The following is a 1,423-nucleotide window of genomic DNA, read 5'->3' on the forward strand; positions in this document are numbered from 1 at the left end:
GAGATAACTATTGGAGATAAATCACAGGCCACACATATTTGATGCAATATCTTCTCCAATCAAAAGCCGATATTATCCCTACTTTGCAAAGGGGAATATTTCCAAGAAGTTAAGTCATTTGCCTGAGGTCCCACAGAGCAGCTACTGATGGAGTCAAACAGTCTGGCTCTGGGGCCCTTATGACCACACCACACACCCTCAACATCAAATCAGAGTCCCAGATTTAAATTATATGCAGATCTTTGATGATCAGGCTTTGGGGAATTTACATGACAAAAGAAAAACACCTCAATTTGTTAATAAAGTAGCTCTCATGTCAAGTACTTTTACTGCAATAAAATAAAATTTTTAAAAATAATAACCCCTTATATTTGTCCAGCACTTTACAAGTTTTAACAATGCTTATCTCGAGCAAGTTGCTGAAGCACAGACCATGGTATTATAATCCACATAAAAGAACTTTGCTTTTGTCCTCTAGTCAACTATGATTACTTATCAATGATCAATATGCTTCTTATTGTGAAATGATTTTGAAAAATAATCAAAGAAATAGAACTAAAGTTTCTATTGTTTTCTTCTCTCCCTTGTGCATTGTGCCCCGGATCTGCAGGAAAATGGACAGAGAAAATATGGCGGCCCTCCTCCTGGTTGGGAGGCTGCACCCCCAGAAAGGGGCTGTGAAATTTTTATTGGAAAACTTCCCCGAGACCTTTTTGAGGATGAACTCATACCACTATGTGAAAAAGTGAGTCCAAATTTAATATCTAATTTTTCTTTTCTTTCAAGGGAAAAATGCTAGTCTCTTCACTTTGTTTTCACTCATTCTTCTTGGTCGGTGATGGTTTCTCTTCCAATTGCTATTCCTCAACCACAGACAAAGTTAAAACCTTCCTAGCCATTAGTGATTGTCCCCCAGCTATCACTGTCTTGACTCAGCTCTTTGTCTGGTTACTGACAGCTTGAACTACCACTGCTAATGTCTTTCAAATCTATATCTCGTTCCCTAATCTCTCCACTGGCATGGCCATCCCACTGCATATTCAATGTATCTATAAACCGAGGATAACACTACAACCACCTGTCTGAAATAAGCTACTGCTCCAACTTGACATTTTAATATGGTTTTATAAAGTGCAACAATTTCACATGAAAATAATGTGTATGATTGCCATGGCTCAAACGTGTACCTGTACATATTGATCCACAATGAAATTTTCTTCTACACGTCTGATTTCTTGTGTATCTTAATGCATCAATAAGATTAAGAACGTGGTTTCTCAATGTCATTATATAATTACTAAGGAATAAATATCTTCAATTTCAATTCTTAATGATATTTTGTTACTAAACCCAAAATTAAAAGGGGAATACACAATTTAAATTTATTTTTAATAACTTTTTCTTTTTTAAAAAAATTTATTTG

General features: G+C 35.6%; 1 protein-coding gene across 1 annotated transcript in view; it reads left to right on the forward strand.

The window, feature by feature from the left end:
• Positions 1-1,423, forward strand: part of A1CF (APOBEC1 complementation factor) — a 90,960-nt gene that overhangs the window by 48,262 nt on the left and 41,275 nt on the right. The window contains exon 3 of the mRNA XM_008576260.1: positions 611-798. Within this exon, the coding sequence (XP_008574482.1) occupies positions 611-798 (188 nt within the window). The remainder of the gene's footprint in view (positions 1-610; positions 799-1,423) is intronic.

Source organism: Galeopterus variegatus, unplaced genomic scaffold (genome assembly GCF_000696425.1).
Source record: "Galeopterus variegatus unplaced genomic scaffold, G_variegatus-3.0.2 Scaffold1319, whole genome shotgun sequence".
Taxonomy (NCBI): Eukaryota; Metazoa; Chordata; class Mammalia; order Dermoptera; family Cynocephalidae; genus Galeopterus; species Galeopterus variegatus.